General features: G+C 38.0%; 2 protein-coding genes, 1 non-coding gene and 1 pseudogene across 3 annotated transcripts; 3 read left to right on the top strand and 1 right to left on the bottom strand.

Moving 5' to 3' along the window:
* Positions 1-521: 521 nt before the first annotated feature.
* LOC113330057 lies at positions 522-2,261 on the top strand. Its single transcript, XM_026576922.1, has 2 exons — positions 522-728; positions 1,536-2,261. The coding sequence occupies exons 1-2, from the start codon at positions 718-720 to the stop codon at positions 2,113-2,115; spliced, it is 591 nt and encodes a 196-aa protein (XP_026432707.1). The 5' UTR covers positions 522-717; the 3' UTR covers positions 2,116-2,261.
* A 579-nt stretch (positions 2,262-2,840) lies between these two features.
* On the top strand, positions 2,841-6,451 carry LOC113329870 (putative disease resistance protein RGA1). The gene is made up of 3 exons (XM_026576693.1): positions 2,841-3,146; positions 3,264-4,054; positions 4,297-6,451. The coding sequence occupies exons 1-3, from the start codon at positions 2,841-2,843 to the stop codon at positions 6,425-6,427; spliced, it is 3,228 nt and encodes a 1,075-aa protein (XP_026432478.1). The 3' UTR covers positions 6,428-6,451.
* A 107-nt stretch (positions 6,452-6,558) lies between these two features.
* LOC113329613 lies at positions 6,559-8,728 on the bottom strand (annotated as a pseudogene).
* Positions 8,729-18,771: 10,043 nt separating this feature from the next.
* Positions 18,772-18,876, top strand: LOC113330282. The gene has a single exon (XR_003350151.1). It is a non-coding gene; the product is annotated as a U6 spliceosomal RNA (small nuclear RNA).
* The last annotated feature ends 973 nt before the right edge of the window (positions 18,877-19,849 follow it).

Below are 19,849 nucleotides of genomic sequence, written 5' to 3'. Positions count from 1 at the left end.
CTTCTGGCCATGCGGATTTTGATCATCAACACCACTCACGCCACTCAATAGACAAGTAACGAAAAAAACAAAGAAAACCATTCCAAGCACACCTAAATCACTCGAAAAAAATCTCTTGAGTTTTGCCATTATATTTTCCCTAACAACCTTTTGTTATGAATTGCATGAAAAAATAATTCGAGAAGAGACTATTTTTATAAGCATCAATCAAATTTCAGAGTTATGATCCAACTCTAAATCCCAGTTACACTGAGTGTAGGAAGTAGGAAACAACATGGAATGATTTGAATGAACTGTTATGGTTGGACTAAGATTTGACCATGGACCACTCTTGACCTATCAAAACAAAGTTTGAACTCCCATAGTCTTTCGTGTTGTTTTTTTTTTTTTTTTACCGTACCCTGGTTGCAATCTGAAAGCAGCACCAGCAAATGGAGGTGGAAAGTTAGTTAGGAATATTAAAGAGGTGATTTAATAGTAATTTAGTACAACCGACCTGTTTCCACTACTCTATCTAACTTTCCACTTTTAAACTTAGAATCTCTTCTACGTAAACAATTCCTCTCTTTCTCTCTTTCTCCTGGGCACTTTCCTTTCTCTGCACCTTCTTATTACAAACCCTAACAATCAAACAGAGTATTCAGCTCACGTCATCTCACACATTGAAGATTTGGACTTCATACATCAATTCTAAGAATAAACTTCACAGATTCATCAATGGGAGATCAGTAAGTGTTTTCTTTACTTATCTCTCTCCAGATCTATCTCATATTTCATTTATCATCACTTTTAAGTTTTGTTTTAAATGTAACCAACAAATGGAAACAGAGCTTCAGAAGAAGAATTAGCCTCACTGTTGTTCTTATTCAACTGATCTAGAATTGTGAGAGTGAATAAATCGGTCAAATACTGAGTCAACTCAGTCACAGAACATAGCTGTAAATTTGCTGACTCTGGTTATTACATTCTGTGATTTTGCTGGAGTTTAGGATTAAAAAGGTGGAGTAAACTAGATTGTGTGGATGATGTGAAGTTCCGAGTTCACCTAAATATTGCAGCTATCAATTTGACTGAGTCAAATCGTTTTTTACTAGCTCTTACCTAGTCTAGTAGACTCACTGTGTTGTGTGGGGATTATATCCTATCACAGCTTGCCTGGTTGGAATTTGGAAGAGTGAAATGAAATTACATGGTGAATGATGAGTGATTTGCACTCTCTTCAGATGAGGGTTCAGGATATTACTTCGTCAGGTAACCTGGGTGAACCAGTTCTGTGAGCTAATTGTTTGGTTTAGTTGGTTTGACCCTTCAGAAGTGAGACAACAAAGTTGGATTAGTAATAGTTCAATTGGTTTGATACAGATTTTCAACCACATAACTTGATTTGTGAATATTGAACAAGAATTTTGAAAGTAGCAAGCATATTTAGTGAAAATTTAGCATTGAATAGAAGCTTTAAGTTTTCGGTCACTTGAGAAATCGAAGAACAATTTTTGTTTCACTGTCTAAAGCTGTTTTATTGTTGTTATTTACAGTTCTGAATCTTATCCAAGGGACAATTATGCAGATAGACAACCGACAAGAACGACATCAGATTCGGCCTCATATTCAACAACAAGTGTTCATGTAACAGCATTAGATGGTTTAGTAAATGTAAATTCGCTATTCACAATTGCAGTTTTTGTAGGTTTATCATTAACAACACCAGGTCAGCATAGTTTAGAGAACAAAGATATTTGTGACGCTGGTATTGACGTTGCTAAACGGCTCTTAGTTTTTGAAGTGGTTTCGTTTAGTTTCTTTCTCTTTTCTAGCTTAATTGCTCAAGGATTAAAACTTGCTATCAATCTTCTGAATAGTAAAGATGTCGATGAAGCTTTACGTGCACACATCAACATAAAGGTCCTCAGGTTTGGAATGTTGGGGTCAGCGGTTGGATCCGTTATGGGATGTATTTTTCTGATGTTGTCAATGGTGCATGTTATCGAGATTAGGTTAGGATTGTTGTCTTGTGGTAGTAAAGCTGCTGTTCGTGCTGTTGCAACATTGACTACGTTGGTATCATCTGCACTTCTTGTCTACATTACCACAGCTGTCTACGCTTTTACTCACTAAACCTTAATGTATTTGCATACAGTTTAATTTTATGAATCCCTGAATTCCTTGTAGTGCTTTTATGTATATTGATCGATGAGCTCAATTGCCTGTATTCTGCTAGATAATCTGTATATCAGTGGGATTTTTCATGGAACTAACGAGGATGAGTTCAATTGCCTGTATTCTGCTAGATAATTTTATGTTTTGTTGCATTGTTGGTTTGGCTTCTGCATCACTTCCAGAGTTTTGACTCAGTTAATGCTGATGCAAAACCCTGAGAACGTCTATGGGAGTTCATATTGCTATCCTTTGCCATGGATCCGATTCCAAACCACTATGTACGTCGATATGGTTTGCATCAGAGGATTTGATTTCTTGGGCTTGTTCTGTAATTTTCTTCTTAATACTAGATTTACAAATTACCTGGTTTATCAGAGAATCTGGAACACTTCTTTTGTTGCAAGCAGCACTGAGTGACCATGCGAGTGACAGAGCTGTAATTAAGTGTGAAAACAAGCAGCCTGGTAGGGACTTTGTGGCTGCAACTTGCAAAACTTTCTTAGAAGTTAGAAGTCATTTATGATGGGCAGACTATGCCAGTCAAGGTCTTTTCCATTTTTATTCATCTTATTTTTTGTGGATGGAAATCCACGGGGGAGTGTAACTAGTCAACTCCTAAATTGATCCACAGAACACTCAAATTCACATTCTAGAGCATCTTATTCTTCCTGAATCCTGTTCTAATGGCAATAATTGAAGGGATTCTGGTTAACAGTGTTACTGAAATCTTGAAGAAGTTGATTCCATTTATAATCAAAAACATTCGTTTAGCAAAAGGTTTCAAAACTGAGCTGAAAAATCTTCAAGAAACTTTGGAGTTGATACTCACAGTGATTGTGGATGCAGAAGCCAAGCAAGTTCATGAAAATGCTGTGAGTTTTTGGTTGATAAGGCTGAAAGATGTTGCTTATGAAGCTGATGACGTGCTCGATGATTTTGCATATGAACTCATGCGCCGGCAGAATGAAACAATAGGAAAGCTAGACAAGGTATGTGACTTTGTTTCAAAATCCTCCAACCCACTTATATTTGGATGGAAGATGGGTCGTTGAATCAAAAAGATAAACCAGAAGTTAAGTAAAATTGTTAATGATGCGGATATCAAGTCTAAGTTGCTGCCGGCTGGTACTTTTAGTACTGCTCACAGACAAAACTCTGAGCGACGGAAGCGAGAAACATCTTCTTATGTGAATGATTTAGAGGTTATAAGAAGAAAAAATGATCAATCAAGAATAATAGACTTGCTAATCAATTCGTCGTCATGGTCTAATGAAAATCTTTCCACTGTATCTATCGTGGGTACGGGAGGTCTTGGCAAGACCACACTGGCACAACAAGTTTTCGACGACCCATTAATTAAGGCACAATTTGAACCAAGAATATGGGTCTATGTCTCTGACAGTGATGCTGATACCTTTGATGCCAATAAGCTTCTGCGAGTAATCCTCGAGTCGATCATTAAACACACATGTGATGATGTACCGAATTTTAATGAATTGGTTTGTCAAGTTCATCTGTTTTTGAGCGGAAAGAAATATTTGTTGGTTCTTGATGACCTCTGGAGCGAGAATGTCCATCAATGGGGGAGACTGAAAAGTTTACTTTCTGTTGGTGCTCACGAGAGCAAAATTCTAGTCACTACACGGAAAAGCCAAGTTGCATCAATTGTTCGAGGTGCGATTTCCCCGTACACTTTACAACATTTGTCGAATGAAGATTGTTGGTGTATTATTAAGCAAAAAGCATTTGCTCCTGGTGGTGCACTGGAGTCCGATCCGGATATGTCAGATATAGGAAGAACGATTGCGAAACAATGCTGTGGTTTACCCCTGGTGGCAAAAACTCTAGGAGGTCTTATGCACCTTAAAAACACGGAAAGCGACTGGGTCTCAATCACGCAAAATAAGAATTTCGCGGGCATATCAAAAGATCAAAACAACATTAATTTGATACTGAAACAATGTTTTTCTTTTTGTTCCATATTTCCGAAATATTGGAGAATTAAGAAACAATTTTTAATTCATTTGTGGATGGCCGAAGGATTCTTGCAACCATGTGAAGAAAACACAAAATTGATGGAAGACGTCGGGGATGAATTTTTCAATGATTTGTTGTCTAACTCATTTTATCATGATGCAGAGAAGATGCTCGCGGAAACCTCAAATCATGCAAGACACATGATCTTCTGTATGATCTTGCAATAAGTGTTGGGAAGCATGAATGCTCACTTTCGCTTGTCAAAGACATCCAGATGAAAGATGTTTCTGAAGTTCGCCGTTTGGGTTTGGTATATGAAGAGGAACACTTATCAACGTTTCGAGAACTCTTGTACGCTGCAAAAAAGGTCCGCACTTTTATTCTCTTTGAGCAAAGCCATAAGGATATTAAGCTTATTTGTATGAATAGCCACCTGCGTGTACTAGATATGACTGGCTTGACCATAAGTAAAAGCTTAATAACTTCTATTGCCAGATTGAGACATCTCCGGTATCTTAACCTCTCATTTCCTAAGGATTGCCATATCAAAGTAATACATTGTAGATCCATTGGTGCACTTCCAAGTGATATCGGGTTTTTGAAAAACTTAAGGCACCTCTATCTTAAGAATTCAAAAATTCAAGAACTGCCGAAATCTATCTCTAGCTTATCTAATTTGCAGACATTAAATCTCTCGTGCTGTTTCAATTTGCAAGAGATGCATGAACATGTTGGAGCATTGACAGATCTAAGGTTCCTCAATCTCTCCAGAACATTGGTCAAGTGTTTACCTGAGTCGATTACCTTTTGCTCTAATTTGGAAAAGTTAAAGCTTCATAATTGTAATCATTTTGAGGAGCTACCCAGGGATTTAGGTGCTTTGCGAAGGTTAGTGTTGCTAGACGTCTCGTTTACACGAATCAAAGAGTTACCCGAGTCTATAACTGTTTGTACCAATTTGAGGTCACTAGATTTTCGATCTTGCATGGAACTTGATGCATTGCCCAGAAATATTGGAGTTGCTTTGAAGCATGAAAGGATCTTGGACTTCTCTGATACTATGATCAAGGAATTGCCAGAGTTAAGAGACCTCAACAATTTGGAGTACTTGGATCTTAAGGACTGCGTGCTTCCAGAAGACATTGGGAATTGGATCAATTTGGAACATGTCAAGTATAGGGGTCACCGAGAAGAAACACCAAGAGGTTTAGGACGGATGGCTAAATTGAGAACGTTACCTGAGTACATAATCAGAGAGGGAGCGGAGATCGGCGTGTTAAAAGGTCTCAACTTGCTTGAAGGAACATTTCAGATATATAATCTTAAGAATGTGAGGGGTGGCACTGAAGAAGTACTAAGTGCAAATCTAATGGAGAAGCGAAATGTTCGCCACTTGGGGCTGAATTGGAGTTGTAGAGGTTTTGGTGATACTGATGACAAAGAGGAGCAAGAGCAGGAAGAGGAGTACAATTATCATAGTCCTGAACTAGTATTGGAAGGGCTCCAGCCTCACCGTAATCTGAAAAGTCTGACAATTGATGGTTTCAAATGTGCAAAGCTTCCGTCATGGATGGAGATGACTAATATTTCTGCGTCTTTACCAAATTTGACAGAGATCCAACTGCGAAACTGCAACAGGAATGAGCAGATTGTGGGGTTCATGCAGATTCCTCACTTGAAGAAGCTGATCCTATGTAAACTTCCCGAGCTGAAAGAATGGGCGGAGTCGTTGTCAGCAGCAACATCGTCTTCGAACAACAGCAATTCTCATCTTTTCCCATGCCTCGAGGAGTTATTCATCAAACTTTGTCCTAAACTGTGCAGGTTGCCCACTTTGTCATTTCCATCTCTCAAGAATTTCGAGGTTAAGCTCAGCAATGCCATGGTATTGAGTTCAATTCTACCGAACTTAACATCTCCGTATGTCCTCAAAATGAATGGAATTTTAGATCTTGAGTATCTACCACGACAAACATTGCAACCTGCACTTAAGTATCTGGAAATTTGGGGTTGCCCAAAATTTGGAGGTTTTCATCCGGCGGAGGAGAACAACATATATGCTGCACCTAACTGTTCAGTAATAGAAGAATCAGTCTCTCTGAGGGAACTTCATATTCAATGCCCTGAAGAATGGAATTCTTTGTCAGTGGATTTGGAACGTGTTACGGACCTCGAGATGATAAGAATTGGTTGGTTTTCTAAGGCTCCAGGATTATTTCCTTTTTCGGCAGAGCAATTCTCCTCCTTCCCTTCCCTCTGGATTTTTGAGATAGATGGGTGCTCACAATGCTAGAAAATTTAAGGATATCCAACATGCATTCTAAATTATTGGAGATTCTAAATTGCAATGGTTTAAAGTGCCTTCTTTCTGAGAATGAAATGCTACAATTCACTTCCCTCTGGTCTTTGAGAATTCAAGGAATTTCAGAAGCAGAGGGGATGCAACACCTCATCGAACTTCGGAACTTAGAGATCCGTGGATGGTTGAAACTGAATTCTCTTCCCCATCAAATCCAACACCTCACAAGTCTAACAAGGTTAAAAATAGATAACTTTGATGAATTAGCGATACTACCTGAGTGGCTGGCAAATCTTTCATCACTTGAGGAGTTGGAGATTTGGGAGTGCAAGAATCTGATGCAGTTGCCTTCTAAGATAACCATGCAAAGCCTTACCAAACTGAATTTCTTATCCATTAAAGCATGTCCACTATTGGAGGAAAGATGTTGCTCTAAACTGGGGAAGAGTGGGAAAAGATTTCTCATATTGAAGACATCTCCATTGAATGAAAGAATAAAGATCAGGTACGCCTCTTTGTTTCTGTATTCATCCTTGCAGGCATGTTTCCATTGCATTCTATCAGGTGTATGTCTCGTTAACAGGATCAAATACTGACACCTTCGATCTAATGTCTGACAGATTGAGGTTTAATGAAAAGCTGGTTCAACGTGGATTAGAAGAGTTGAAGCTGATACCTGGTCATGTTATTTGTCAGCTTGATTGCATTGTCACTGGTCTGGTTTGAGGTTGGCAGCAAAGTGCAACAGAAAGACATTGACGTTCCTGGAATGGCTCAATTTTGAGTTTTAGTACAGAGCAATCAGCAGGCACAGAAAACGGTGCAGTAGCATCAACATTTGGTGTTCTATCGATTCAACTCAAAAATAATTTAAGGCTCCTCACTTTATTAGACCCGGCTATATTTTTATCATTTATTTTAGTTATCAGAATTCATCAGCATTTTCAGTGAATTAAGTAGTAGAAATGAAGACAATAATTACAAGCAGAAACTTGAAACTTCAAAGCAAATTGACAAAGATAATGAGCCATCCGTTTTGGAAACAAGAAAAAGTAAATGTTAGTACAATTAATAATCAGAAAAAAAAAAACCATATAATCAACTGGATACCACTTAACCCAGGTGTCTACCCAAAAAAAAGAACCAAAAAAACAACAAGCAGTTTCCACCACTTTTAAGTCCCAAGAACAAGAAAACACCCGACAGCTCAAACAGGGACGCCTCCAAATTTCCTGAAACCCCAGTAAGGGTTTGCAGGAGTCCGCTTTAGAGCCTTTACGGGATAAGAGGCTAGCATTGCAATACCACACTTTCCTTCGTTAGTGTCCGCCAAATTATGCTCCATTCGGATGTAACCTTCTTCTCCCCATTCAGGTCCCCAAGAATTTCTCACAATCCAGTAGTCTGTACCATTTTCCGTACCATTTCCAACAGCATTCACAGCATGGTCCAATGCTGTTCCACATCTTCCAGTGTAAACACCCTATTCGTAGAGTTGGAAATCTCGGCCACCAGCTTCAATGGCAACACTAACAACCTGGTTTGACACAGCTTTCTGCAAAGCCTTCTTATCATTTTCTGGCACATGTTCAAACCCGTCAATAGTCACTGCATGGGAGTTTTTCTTCTTCACATCACATTCATTATCTTTAGCATTGTAAGGGTAATCTTCTTCGGTTTCAACTCCAGCATTCTCAATGATAAACTGAAACGCATAATATCCGGAAGACCTCCATTACATCCATGATTGTAGGATGTATCACAGTCTACCAACTCTTGTTCAGATAGTGAAATCAGATCTCCAGTAACAATCTTGTTTACACATTCCACCGAAGCAATAGTCGAGAACGCCCAACAACTTCCTTGGTTTTTGACATCAACAACAGCACCTTGTTCTCTCCAATCAACATGTTAAGGAAGCTTCTTATCCCCAAGATTAACAGCATACCTATCTGATTTAGGGTTACCGAGTCTCTGATCGATGTTAGTACCCAAATACGTTTTCTTATACTCATCATTACTCAAATCAGCAAAACTATTCAAACCAAGTTGATAAGAATGATTTTCAGAATTATGTTGATCAATAAACTTAAGATTATCTTTAAATATCTCAAACCTCCTTTCCTTTTCACCTAAAGCATTATAATTCTTGCCGTGTCGTACAAGCCATGATTCGTATAGATTTAATAACTCTTTCTCTGTTCTTTCATCACTGGACACAACACCATGTTTTTCATTGTAACTGATAATGGACATATCTAAGGCTGTAGACACAGCCATGAAAGCAAACAAAAGAGCAACGAAAATCGCAGCAGAAGAAGAAGGTTTTGAGAAAGCCATGTTTTTGGGTTCTTGGATTGAATAACGAATAAGACTGATGCTTTGGGTTTTTATAGGAAAGACAGCGAGAGTAATTTTCTTTTGAGATATCTAGAAGAAGTTTAGTAAACCGCCAACCCAAAGATTTTCTTGTTAAATTTGTTTCCTTTTAGGATATCGTTTTGTAGTTCAGCTTTGTTTCCTAGTTTAATATGATTTCTTTTCTTAGTCTCGGTGTTGCTTTAGGAAACATTGAAGGCTACTATGTAATAACAAGCTGGTCTAGCAATGTAGAAAAGTTCATTCACCAAAGTTTTTTTCTTTAAACTTGCTAGATTTTCTTCATCAATCAAGCACTGGAGTTGGCAATTTAATTCATTGAACTTTTTGGTTTTTGATTTGTGTCATTAGTTTGACGATCTATGGAGGAGTCTCTTCCCCTGGATATGGTACTAGATATCTTTTCTCGGGTTCCAGTTGAATCTATTCTAGATTGCAAATTAGTTTGTAAAACGTGGGCTACTCTCATTCTAGCTGCTAAGGTGGAGTCAAGTCTCTTTTTTGCTTGTTGCATTAACGATTGTAGTGTGCACAGAGCTATACTTTTCCATGGAAGACAACTAAGTGAGGATTAGCATTGATGAGAAATACATCTACAGTGAAAATCTGACAAGGATCTATCATACTCCTATGCTCCATAAACCTTTTTCTAAACACTTAGTTGGCTCCTGCAATGGTTTGGTTTGTGCCTTTCAACGCCACAATTTCATTATAGATCCCATCTATATTTGTAATCCCCTTACCAGAAAATATCTTCATCTTCCTCAACTAGTTGTGAAGAAAAATGACATCGATCCAGATTATATTGGTATAACTAAAAGAAAGGTTAACATGTATGACCGTACAGCATGTGGATTTGGGTATGTTGGGTCAACCAATGAGTACAAGGTTGTCAGAATCCATTACGTCAAATACGTGCAAGGAAATGTCGAAGTGTAAACACTTGGCAGTGGTTGTGGGTGGAGGGCGATAGGTACAGTTTCGTATCGAGTGGAGACGACGTTCGGGGGTGTGGGTACCTATGTGAATGGTGTTATTTATTGGATTTCATGCAAAAATATTGTGGCATTTGACTTGGCTAAAGAGGAGTTTCGATTGGTAACTTCCCCTCCTTGTATGCAAAACGTTCTGCAAAAACATAGATATGGACTTGTTGCACTGGGAAGGGATTTGTGTCTTTATATGGATAGACCCAAGTCAAGTGTGGAAATCTGGTCCTTGACGATAAGTAGCGATTCCAAGAAGGAGACGTGTGTCAGGATTTTCTTATGGAATCACTGATAACCGCGGAATAACGGATCTTGAGATATTATGATGAATAATAAGTAAACCAAGCATAAGCAACTATAATAATACGAGAAAGATGAATCAACTCACAAGACACAAGATTTATAGTGGTTCGACCAATACATACAACTTGTATATATTGTCTACGTCCACTTTGAGCCGCACCAACTCAAATCCACTATGAAGAAAAACGATTACAACGTCGTGTGAATCCCAAGAAACCCTTGGTTACACCGCAACAATTACCCGAGACATATCCTTGTCTCTTGTTCCTCACCAATATGCTATCACAAAGAAACCCTAGCTTTATCCCTAAATGCTATACAAGAAATCTCTCACCGATCTCTTAATCGTTTTCTACACAATACAATTCTACAAGGCCTAATTACCTATTTATATAGGTTACAAACTTGGCCACCAAAAATCCTAGCCGGTTTAGGAAACCTCTTCCCTAAATAACCACGGCTAACTTTAGGAAATAATAATTAGTCTTCAATAACTAACAATCTCCCACTTTGAAGACTCATTTATTGTCTTCAATTCTCCTTTTCTTCAACTTTGGATTGACGGTGCTAAAAACATCTTCTTTGTCAGTGCGACTCCCCTCCCAGATCCTCATTCTGAGAGACCAACTAAAGCCTTGCAGAGCTTTAGCTTGTCTGATGTAACTCCCTTGGTAAACATATCCACCGGAATCTTCAAACCAAGAATCTTCTCGAGCTTCAACTCTCCTTCTTATAAGAGATCCCGAATGAAATGATAACGAATATCTATATGCTTCGTCCTAGCATGATAGGCTGAGTTCTTGGCTAAATGTATAGCGTTTTGACTGTCGCTAAACAGAACACTATCTCGTTGTTCCTTTCCCAACTCATTTACAAACCTCGTAACCAAATCATCTCCTTGCTCGCTTCTGTTACTCCTACGTACTCCGCTTCCATAGTAGACAATGTCACCAACTTCTGTAAACGTGAGTTCCAACTCACTTCAGTTAACCCCATAGTATAAACATAACCAGTCGTACTTCGCCTTTTATCTACGTCGTCTGCGAAGTCTGCATCCACATATTCCCTCAAGATAGAACCACCTTTTCCATAGAACAATGGTACGTTTGTGTTACCTCTCAAATACCTGAGAATCCACTTCACAGCTTCACAATGTTGTTTTCCTGGGTTGTTTGCATATCTACTCACTACTCCCACTGCATGTGCAATATCCGGTCTCGTGCACACCATAGCATACATTAGAGTCCCAATCACCGAAGAATATGGTACGTTAGCCATGTACTCCTTTTCTTCATTTGTCTTCCCACATTGCATACTTGAAAGACGAATTTGACTTCCAAGTGGAGAACTATCTGGTTTAGCATTCTCCATATTGAACCTTTTCAACACTCGTTCAATATACTCAGCCTGACTAAACATAAGTACACCCTTAGCTCTGTCTCTTATGATCCTCATACCAAGAATCTGCTTTTCTTCACCAAGATATTTCATATAAAACTCTCTTGCTAATTGTTTCTTCAAATTCTCAACTTCTTGTAGAGATGTTCCGGCAACCAACATATCATCCACATACAGTAATAATATGATGTAGTCAGAACCGCACCTTTTGAAGTAACAACAATGATCTGCATTACACCGTGAGTAACCACCTCTATGCATGAAGTTATCAAACTTCTTGTACCACTGTCTCGGGGTTTGTTTTAAACCATACAAACTCTTCTTTAGCGTGCACACCATATATTCCTTTCCTTTTACTATGAATCCTTCTGGCTGCTTCATGTAAATTTCTTAATCTAGGTCACCGTGAAGAAAAACTGTCTTTACATCCAACTGTTCAAGGTAGAGATCTTCAGAAGCCACTAGACTTAACACTACTCGAATAGTAGTCATCTTCACAACTGGAGAAAATATCTCGTTGTAATCAACACCAGGTTTTTGCTGGAAACCTTTCACAACCAACCTCGCCTTGTAGCGAATTTCTTCATTTGCTTCAGATTTCATCCGATAAACCCACTTGTTATGCAAGACCTTCTTACCTCTTGGTAATTTTACTAACACCCAAGTGTCATTCTCCTTAAGTGATTTCATCTCATCTTCCATAGCAAGTTGCCACTTGCCTGAATCATCAGCCGCTAGTGCTTCTTTAATATCTTCAGGTTCACCTATATCTGTAAGTAATAGATAATTCAGAGCATACCCTGGGTTCGGTTTCGGAGTGCTTGAAGATCTTCGGGAGTAACTCCCACTGCAGCAGAAGTCCCTTCTTGTACTTCTATGCCATCAGCAACATCGTGCTCTTCTTGTACCACACTTTTTCCAGAAACATCATCAATATCGATATACAACTCGTTATCGACATTGCTTGATCCAACATCTTAAACATGTGTTTTATTCTTGTCCTTGTACAGCTCATTCTCATTAAAAGTGACGTCTTTACTTCTAATAAATTTGTGACCCTCGTAGTCCCAAAGTTTATACCCAAAAGCGTCATTTCCGTAACCAAGAAATATACATTTATTTGCTTGAGCACCTATCTTAGACCTCTCACTGGGACTAAGATGAACATAACCAATACAACCAAAAACTTTCATATATGAAAGATTTACATTTTTGCCGGTCCAAACCTCCTTTTATATCTTCATATATAATGGAATACTAGGTGTCCTATTGATTAGATAAGTAGCCGTCTCTGTTGCATGTGCCCAGAAGGTCTCGGGAAAACCAGACTGCAACCTCATGCACCTAGCACGTGCATTCAACGTACAATTCATACATTCTGCTACTCCATTCTCCTGTGGCGTCCTTGGAACTGTTCTCTCCAAACAAATTCCTTTTGCAGCACATAAATGTAAGAATTATGTTTTGTCATACTCACCGCAGTTGTCTGACCTTAGACACTTCAACTTCAAACCAGTTTATGTTTCAACCAAAGCTTTCCACTTCTTAAATACTTCATACACCTCGAACTTATTCTTCATGAAGTAAATCCACACCTTCCTTGAGTGATCGTCAATAAAGGTGACATAATATTGGAACCCGTTGTAAGATGCAACATCAATTGGTCCCCATACATCAGTATGAACCAAATCAAGTTTCTCACTTTTCAAGGCTCTACCTCCTATGCTGAAACTAACCCGTTTCTGTTTTCCAAGAACACAGTCTTCACAAAAATTCATATCAAAAGACTTCACCTTAGGCAGATATCCTCCTGAACATAGAATCTTCATGTTCTTCTCACTCATGTGACCTAATCTTCTATGCCATAAGTTAGTGTCTTCACCACTACTAGCCACTGATAAAGTAGTTTCATCTGAAGTTCGGTATAGAGTACCGACTCTAACTCCACGATCTAATACCATAGCTCCTTTTTTCACTTTCCAATTATATTTCGTAAGCACAACTTCACAGTCATCATCACAAAATTGTCCCATAGACACCAAGTTCTTCTTCAAATTTGGAACGTGTCGTACATCCTTCAATTTCCATGTCGAACCATTGACTTTCAAGATCACATCACCCAAACCAATGATGTCGCATGCTTTACCGTCACCTAAGAATACTTGGAGATAGTATCCTTCTTTATAAGAGATAATAATACTCTTATCACCCGTTGCATGGACAGAAGCTCATGAGTCTATAATCCAAGACTCATCTTGCTTGTCCTCAGAGAGTAGTAGAAAACCTTCCGTAATCACCTTCTTATTATCAACAAGGATCTTCACCGGTTCCGAAGCTGAAACTACGTTGACCTCTTCTTGATTACCTTTGTTTCCACCATTATTAGCACCTTTGTTTTCCGGACAATCGCGCTTGAAGTGTCCTACTTTCTTACACGCCCAACACTCAACAACACCTCTAGTACGGGATTGAGATCTCCCAATAGACTTTCCTCTATACTTCCGTCTAGATTTGTTGTTGTTGTTCCGATTTGAACTCCTGCCTCTATCTTCTTCCTGCAAACTTAAGGCCGAGTTTGAAGTCCTAGAACCATAACCTTGTTCTATTCTTATTTCCTCTTCAGCGATCAACCTTTGTTGCACATCATCAAGCTTCAACTTCTCGCTCCCTGCGGAATTGCTAATGGTTGTCCTTGCAGTCTCCCAACTCTTTGGTAATGACGACAACAACCGTAAAGTTTGAACTTCATTATCAAAAGTAATACTAACTTTTGAAAGCTGAGAAATAATCGATTTAAACTTCCAAAAATGTACTGAAATCGCTTCGCCTTCTTGCATCTTCATATTAAATAATTTTTCACACAACATGATCTTCCCAGAGGCTGATGACTTTTGATACAAATTTTCAAGTTTATCCATAAGATTCTTCTGATGAGTGCTAAAAAGTGCATATTTCTATATATTTTTCTTGGCATTTAACTCATCTTTTGTGCATTAATTCTACATTTTATCCCATATTCTGTATTTTCATTGTTTTCAAGAATAAATATTTTTATTAATTAATTTTGTATTTTTAGGTACCAAATAAAGCTTGGATGAATTGCAGAGCGAAAAGAGCAGAAAAGTAGTGAAAAGCCGGGAGGAATTACACAAGGAAACCGCGAAGGATGTTGTGCACAAGACCAGAAGGATGAAAATGGGCTCACAAAGGAAGAAATTGTTCTTAAAGAAGAAGTGGGATCAAGATTGTTTAAGCCCAAACACATTTCCTAAACCCAAACCCATTTTTTAAGCCTAAAATCAATACCCAAACCCGTTTCGCCTCTTAACCGTCAGATTGGATCCATTCCATCATCCAACGGTCGCTTCATCACGGTGCATCAAACTCTGAAGCTCCTGTCTAACACTACAGCACCTAACTCCATCTGGAGCCATCAGTTTTGTTGTGTCTCACAATCCTACGGTCGCTGCAAGCATTGCCATCTCAGCCGATAGATTCGATCCAGATGTGTCGATCCAACGCTTTAACTCACTGGACATCGAATTCTGATACATCCGCTCAACACCCTAATACCTAACCCTATTCCTACCCAACCAAACACCTCCCTCACTCTTTTTCATCGACTCCATCTTCTCTTTCTCCCCTCACCTCCTCTGTAACCTCCATGTCCGCCACCATCTCCTCCACCTGCTATCCCAACTGCTCCGCCATCACCACCATAATTACCACAGCGTCGAACAATGATAACCCATCATTGTTCCCCTCTCCCTAGTCCGTCTACTTTAATTATTCCACACATTTTCAACCGAAACCCTAAAGTGTGAAATAGGTAAATTAGGTCGATCTAGAGGCAAATTGAAGGTATGGGAAGCAAGAGAAGACTAATTCTAAGCATGGGTCGAAGTTTGATTGGAGTCAGAGATTAGGTAAATTTCTAATTTTAATTTCTAAAACCCTAATTTTTCTGATTTGGGAAATTTTTGGGGGAAATCAATTGAATGTTAAATTGAAGTATGGGATAGTCTATTAGGGTTGTTATCAGAGTTAGGTAGGATTTTTTTTTGATTTAATTTGTATTTTCACCAAACCCTAATTGGACTGATGTGGTCCTGTTTTGGGGAAAGTTGGTTTGTGTATAAATAGAGATGATGGGTGTGTGTTAGAAGGCATGCCTGGACTAGCCAGAGCACCACCAAGAGGCCTGGAATAGCCAGGACCTCAGCTGTTAATTTTGTTTTCAATATCAGTTCATTTTAAATTTCAGTTGTTCAATTCATCATGTTCTAGTTTAATTGCTAAGGGGGAGATGAAATCATGATGCTTCTGCTAATTCAATCCAAGCTAGATATTGTGCTTGTTGTGCTGAAATGTTTAGGATAGTCTTAATCAAAGAACATCCTTTAGGTTGTTAAAACACCTAAGTGGCTTCTCTGCGGGTAGTTGCAGTGTGAGAGCCCCAACTATCACAAGGTTTAGAATTATCTTAGTGCCTTTAGCCTCCTTTCTAACCCAACCCTTTGATGAGCAGCAGGCATAGAACCTCCACTGCCATCTAGTTAGTCAGAAAGCCTAGAAGCTGACTGATAACTAACAAGGGACAAGAGCAGTATTGAACTGAGATTGCCTTAGCATAGGTAAAATGGTGGATTTGAAGCCTTAGTACCCTGTTACCTTGCTTTACTTTCTGTCACTAATTCAGTTACACCAAAACAGCTCAGTTGTGTTTTAACACAACACAAAAATCTCTAGGAAAACAACAATAGCTCCCTCCAAGTCCTTGTGGACAAACCCCTGCTTATTCACTTTCTACTTTAGATCCAGTGCACTTGCAGGTGTAAATATAACCATAGTTTTAGGTTTAATTCCTTAGCTACCATCTTCGTACTAGTTTCCTCTTGTACGTTATTGTAGACTTCCTCCGTTAGACATCTACGGACCACGGCTACACACTTGCGATCAAGAGTTGTCCATTCATCGTCTTTGCGTGCTCCTTTTTTCGCAACTCCACCCAATGGATCAGCAAGGTCTTTCTCATATAGGTAGTCTTCCATCTGAGACTTCCAAAACCCAAAGTTCTTCCCATTAAAAACATTAACCCTAGCTACCGTACTTTTGTTATTATCACCCATAACTCCCACTCCAATCGTACGATGATAAACCCTAAATCTCTAACCTGGCTCTGATACCAGTTGTCAGGATTTTCTTATGGAATCACTGACAACCGCGGAATAACGGATCTTGAGATATTATGATGAATAATAAGTAAACCAAGCATAAGCAACTATAATAATACGAGAAAGATGAATCAACTCACAAGACACAAGATTTATAGTGGTTCGACCAATACATACAACTTGTATATATTGTCTACGTCCACTTTGAGCCGCACCAACTCAAATCCACTATGAAGAAAAACGATTACAACGTTGTGTGAATCCCAGCAAACCCTTGGTTACACCGAAACAATTACCCGATACGATAACCTTGTCTCTTGTTCCTCACCAATATGCTATCACAACGAAACCCTAGCTTTAGCTCTAAAAGCTATACAAGAAATCTCTCACCGATATCTTAATCGTTTTCTACACAATACAATTTTACAAGGCCTAATTATCTATTTTTATAGGTTACAAACTTGGCCACCAAGAATCCTAACCGGTTTAGGAAACCCCTTCCCTGAATAACCAGGGCTAAGTTTAGGAAATAATAATTAGCCTTCAATAACTAACAACCTGGTGGTGTATGCAGTTTGATATAGATTACAAAGCTTTAGTATGTTCTCGTAAACAGATGTTGCAGCCGATTTTACTTACAAAAGGTGGACATATCATATTCTTATATGATAAATCCGTGCTTCATTGTTATGACAGGAAAACTACACTTTTGCGGATGATTTCCAACGAAGGCTCGACCTGTTATTTCAGAAATGTCGAAGTAATTGGTCATGTAAGTACCTTCGTATCATTGGAAGTTATGCGAGAAAATTCAAAGAGATACACGGTTTTCTCATCTCAGGTTCTTACTCCATTTGTGGATGAGCAAATTGATACGACGTATTTCAGATTCAAAATATAAGCATAATGAAAATTAATTGTCTGTAATTTTTTCAGTAACGCTAAAATTTGTATCTATTCTCTGGTTTATCAGAGAATCTACTATTATGAATGTCAACTTTATGGTAAGCAATGAGTTGAAAAATTTTCAGACAACTTACTGAGCAAAAAATAAAGCAAAAAAAAGAAAATTCAAATAGCTTTATTACAGACTGCAACTGCCCACTCCGTTTAAGTGAAAACTCGTCTAGTTAGATATGCACAACCACTTAGCACTAATGCATTGTAAGTAGGAGTCGTGCTGTGACGAGATCACTCTCGTGAGAGCTTCTGTAAGGGTGCATATTATAACCCTTAGATATTACATCTTAGATGTAATCACATCTCGAGACATTATTTAGTAATTAAAGTATTTTTAGTTTATTTTTTTTATTATTTTTTTTTATTATTTTTTTTTAGACGTTATTACATGAAACTAGTTGGAAGCCTAACAAGCTAAACTCCAACGACATACTATTACATTAATTGAACAGGTTGTTGTGCTAGCCTACCAGCGAGCCTCATGGATAACCTAGTCATGGATAATTTTATTGGTGACTATTTTTATATTCACTTTTCTTTTTTCTTCCGAGTCCTTCTAACAAATTCAATTCAATCCCATCTCGATCTCAATCTCAATCTCACCCGTCAGAGCAAGTCTCTATTTTCTTAAACCTAGAAATGATTACATTTGATGATGAGTGGTATCCATTATTAACAGAAAACTCTGATAGCATTGTCAATTTTCTTGATGTGATGCGTCATCATATAGTTAGTAACTCTATGATCAGAACTAACACGAGCGCATTAACAAATCACAACTTAATCTTTAACTTAAGGTCTGATTTTAATGCAACCAATCCTATTAGAGTTAGAACCCCATTACACCTGGACCTTCAAAACTTAATCATTTTAATTCTCTTAGCTACCCCTTCTCTGAGTAACCTCGTGATGCCATACCCAAGGTCGTTAATCTCGGCAAATTGTCCATCTTTGTATGTTATATCAATATAGTTGTTTAATTTCTCATGAGAATTGGAAAATGATTTCTCTTTATTCGTTTACTAATCATGATTAGTTTTTCCAACCAAAATCAATAATTCTATGTTACAGAGAAAAAGACAACCGACGTTTAGGTTGAGATCAAGAATTAAAATAAAAATTTAGGTTAAAATAAATATGCAAAACAATAATATATCTAGAAATGGAACGATACAGAAAAGATTAGCATGGCCCTTGCGCAAGAATGACACGCACAAATCGAGAAATGGTCCAATTGTTTTTTCAAGCGTCTGAAGAATTATATAGTTAGCAAAGACATTAGTAGGGGTTTTGGTAGTTTTATTTTTCATACACTAGGCGTTGCTATCCAAAAAGGTGTTGGAGCCCAGCTTGTTGCTAGGTTACCTGCCAAAACCTTTATTTAAAAATGATATTAATTTTTATCTAAATAATATATATATTTTTAATTTAGTTTGATTTTTTTTAAATAAATTTATATTATATATTATCTAGAAATGTGTGTACATCTAAGATGTAATATCCAAAAATTATAAAGTGACCCTTATGGATGCTGTCACGAGACTGATCTCGTCACAGCATGACTCTTGTAAGCAGTAAACAGAGCAGAGTGAACTCGCATACATATCAAACTTAAAAAGCTGGTCAAATGGGGAAGTAAACAATGACCCCTCACCTCAAATGCAACACACTAATAATGTACATGTCTCAACTACAAATATAAGAAGTGGTTTAATAAATTGAAAGTGTAAAGAGAGTATAATGGAGTTATATGATGAACCAATTCTCCATGTTTATCCATATTCCAGTATTATTGAAAATTTGCATACTAACTCGCATTCATCTAATTCCAGATGCGCCCAATGGCATACTACAAAGAGGAAGAAGATAGATCTCGCTGGAAGCCACTGTCAGCATCAACATCCCCTCTATATGGACACCCTCAACTGATGAATATATATGGATTGCTATCAGCTTATACAAATCCTAAACAAAGAAATAAGCCCCACTCTATGGATAAGTCGTATGGTTAAGAAATATATAAAAGATTATGAGCGATTTTTAAGTTAATAAATGTCAAACGAGAAGCCAACACAGCGGCTTGAGCTGAATCTCGCAACGCATTGCATATCAGACATATTGATCTGCTAATTTCTTTTCTTGATCTGCTAATTTCTTTCCGTTTGTGCCTTTTATTTTCTTTTGCTTTGATTTTTTTTCACAATATCATAAAA

The sequence above is a fragment of the Papaver somniferum genome, unplaced genomic scaffold (genome assembly GCF_003573695.1).
Source record: "Papaver somniferum cultivar HN1 unplaced genomic scaffold, ASM357369v1 unplaced-scaffold_117, whole genome shotgun sequence".
Classification (NCBI taxonomy): domain Eukaryota; kingdom Viridiplantae; phylum Streptophyta; class Magnoliopsida; order Ranunculales; family Papaveraceae; genus Papaver; species Papaver somniferum.
This window is presented reverse-complemented; position numbering and strand designations above follow the sequence as displayed.

Bases quoted from the DNA above. Each gene is read 5' to 3' on its own strand.
- LOC113329870 (XM_026576693.1), top strand. From the start codon at position 2,841: ATGGCAATAATTGAAGGGATTCTGGTTAACAGTGTTACTGAAATCTTG. The intron at 3,147-3,263 runs GTATGTGACTTT...GCGGATATCAAG, and splicing joins CAATAGGAAAGCTAGACAAG to TCTAAGTTGCTGCCGGCTGG. The intron at 4,055-4,296 runs GCAAAATAAGAA...ATCATGATGCAG, and splicing joins AGCGACTGGGTCTCAATCAC to AGAAGATGCTCGCGGAAACC.